General features: G+C 54.9%; 1 protein-coding gene across 1 annotated transcript; it reads left to right on the top strand.

Annotated features, from left to right (window-relative positions):
• Positions 1–14: 14 nt before the first annotated feature.
• On the top strand, positions 15–1193 carry SPRG_18306 (hypothetical protein; the record flags this gene model as incomplete). The annotated part of the gene is made up of 1 exon (XM_012357743.1): positions 15–1193. The coding sequence occupies exon 1, from the start codon at positions 201–203 to the stop codon at positions 1191–1193; it is 993 nt and encodes a 330-aa protein (XP_012213133.1). The 5' UTR covers positions 15–200.
• Positions 1194–2442: the final 1249 nt, after the last annotated feature.

Here is a 2442-nt window from a genome sequence, read left to right as displayed (position 1 = left end):
TTGGCGTCTGCAAGCGCGGCGAGGTGTACCTGAACGCGGGGCACACGGCGCAGGTGACGGGCGGGCTCAGTGGCAGTCAGTTTCTCCGGACCGTGCCTGCGATCGACGAGTACCAGGGCGGGATCGTGCAGGCGAGCGCGCCATGGGACGTGCTCGGCGTCACGCAGTGCTACAACTACAACTTTGAGACGAATCTCGGCATGCTGCTGCAGATCCAGGGCGTCGTGACCATGATTTGGAAGTGCGACTCGCTCATGATGACCAACTCGATCGTGCTCTGGCTGACGATCATGTACCTTGTCATCGTGCAGAGCATTTTTCTGCGGCGCAGCGTGGTGTGTATCGTGCCCGTCTACCTTTCTAAGAACGTCGTCGGTCTTGCGATCCTTTTCGTCTGCTTCTGGGGCAACGGCAATCTCCAAGTGCTCACGACCTTTCTCATTCAAAACCCAATCGGTACCTTTAACGCATCGTTTTACGCGCTGCTGGGGCCTGTCCAAGTCGCGTCCATCGTCGGCATCATGACGGGGACGCTGATCCAGATCTGGTTCATGCCTCGCTTGGTGACGCAGACGTGGCTGATCCTCATCATCAGTGTCACCAACTGGATTCTGGTCTTTTCGCTGGAAGCGTTTGTGTTTCCATACCGCAACCAGAACCTCCCAACCTCTTGCGGACTGCCCACGTCGACGAGCTGCTTCACGTACAGTGCGATTCGTCGCACATACTACCTCTCGGCCATCATCTCGGGCGTCGTCGTACTGATCGGTATCGCTGTCATTTGGCTCCACGGACGCTGGCTGCCGGATGACATCCGTGTCCCGAAATCGCACTCGCTGCGCGAGTACCTCAACATACCGCATCTTCGGGTGCTCGCGACGTCGCTCCGCGGCTGCTGCATCGCGTACAAGGATGACGTCCTCGTCGACGACGGCCTCTTGATCATGAAGAACGTTCTGCGCATCTCGGCGACGTGCATGACGCGGCTCAACAACGTGCAGTACGAAATCATCTACCGGTACCTACCGCGGATCGCCAAGCCGTTTTTTAGCAAGCAAGTGGGTACGTTCCTCGTCTTCCACGTGAAAGAAGAGACGGGGCGTATTACCCACCGCTCCAGCTACAAATGGCTCGCCGACGTTGGCATTGACGATGGATCGATGGCCCATTGGCGTGCGGGTTTCCATTTTTGATGAACGAGCGATGACCTTTGCTTCGACTGGTTTCGAATTGTCGCGTCGTACGTAGCTGTCTGCCCCCACAAAGACGCTCTCACCGGGGGCTTCAACGCGAGTTAATGGACTGCTCGCCATCGCAAAGGCACAACGTTGCGGGCCTTCGCATGGCGCTGTACTGTCCGGTATTTCAGCCATTTAGCGCAACGTCCTCGCTCACAACAGTGAGAGTGTAGCAACTAGAGCTATGGTCATTTCAGAGTCGGCGCCAAGTGCACAACGTGGTATACATAGAGCGTAGTCTAGCTGCAGACTACAAGGAGATAGAGAAGCAGCGTGCAACTGATATCTCTGCGATCTGGATGACATGGTGATCCCTACCAAGGGTACATAGCTTTAGGTACACAATTTATGTACCCTCGTGCTAGCCTGTTGTGGCTCAACCACCTTGCGATACCCGAGCCCGAAGTCGAACAAGCTTGTAGTCGTTATCTCGAGTTGTTACATCGCCTGCCGTTCGTTTGAGCAAAACCGCAGGTAAACCGCCATCCCTTTCTAGCAAGGCCACAACCACATGCGTCCAAGATCCGAGCCCACCAACAACACGCACTTCCGTCCAAAGCAGCTACTCGTTTCAACCACACCACCCATAGCTCTGCGTGGGCAGCTCCGCTTTCGTGTTAGCTTGCATGAGACATTGGCAACACATCATGGAGGCCGTGTCCATTTTTCTCTGGACGAGTTCAAATGTAGCAATCCATGAAGAAGCCTGAGAGAGCGCGGAGCATCTCAGCGAGTCGTCACGCACGAGTCGCACGAGAAGGTTATCTCGTTACAACCGGCGCCAACGCACCCTCCACACGCGTCTGCTATAGGACCTTTTCGTCTCACAACCTCTATATTGTCGTCGTTTTGAATCTAACGCATTGCTTTTCCCAGCGTCGATATCACAAATAGATCATGTCAAAAAAAGATCTCAAAATGCCGTGCGGTGATTGGTTCGATCGAGCCCGCCATGTTGGTCGTTGGCGCTGGTCGTTGCAGCTAGTTGCTCGATTTGGAGTCAGTCAACCACTTGCCTCGGATGAGTGACTCCAAGAAAGACAGCGGGGTCGTCACGCCCACCGATGTATCGCCCGAGTCCAAGGTTGAGTCCAAGGTTGAGTCCAAGACCCAGTCCAAGACACTGTCCAAGACGTCCATCTCCAAAGCGTCCACATCCAGCATGAAAATGGTTGAAGCGATCCAAGCCAAAACTCCGTTTGGA

Source organism: Saprolegnia parasitica (genome assembly GCF_000151545.1).
Source record: "Saprolegnia parasitica CBS 223.65 unplaced genomic scaffold supercont2.1109, whole genome shotgun sequence".
Taxonomy (NCBI): Eukaryota; Oomycota; class Saprolegniomycetes; order Saprolegniales; family Saprolegniaceae; genus Saprolegnia; species Saprolegnia parasitica.
The sequence above is the reverse complement of the archived record's forward strand: the minus strand, read 5'-3'. Positions and strand labels throughout refer to the sequence as shown.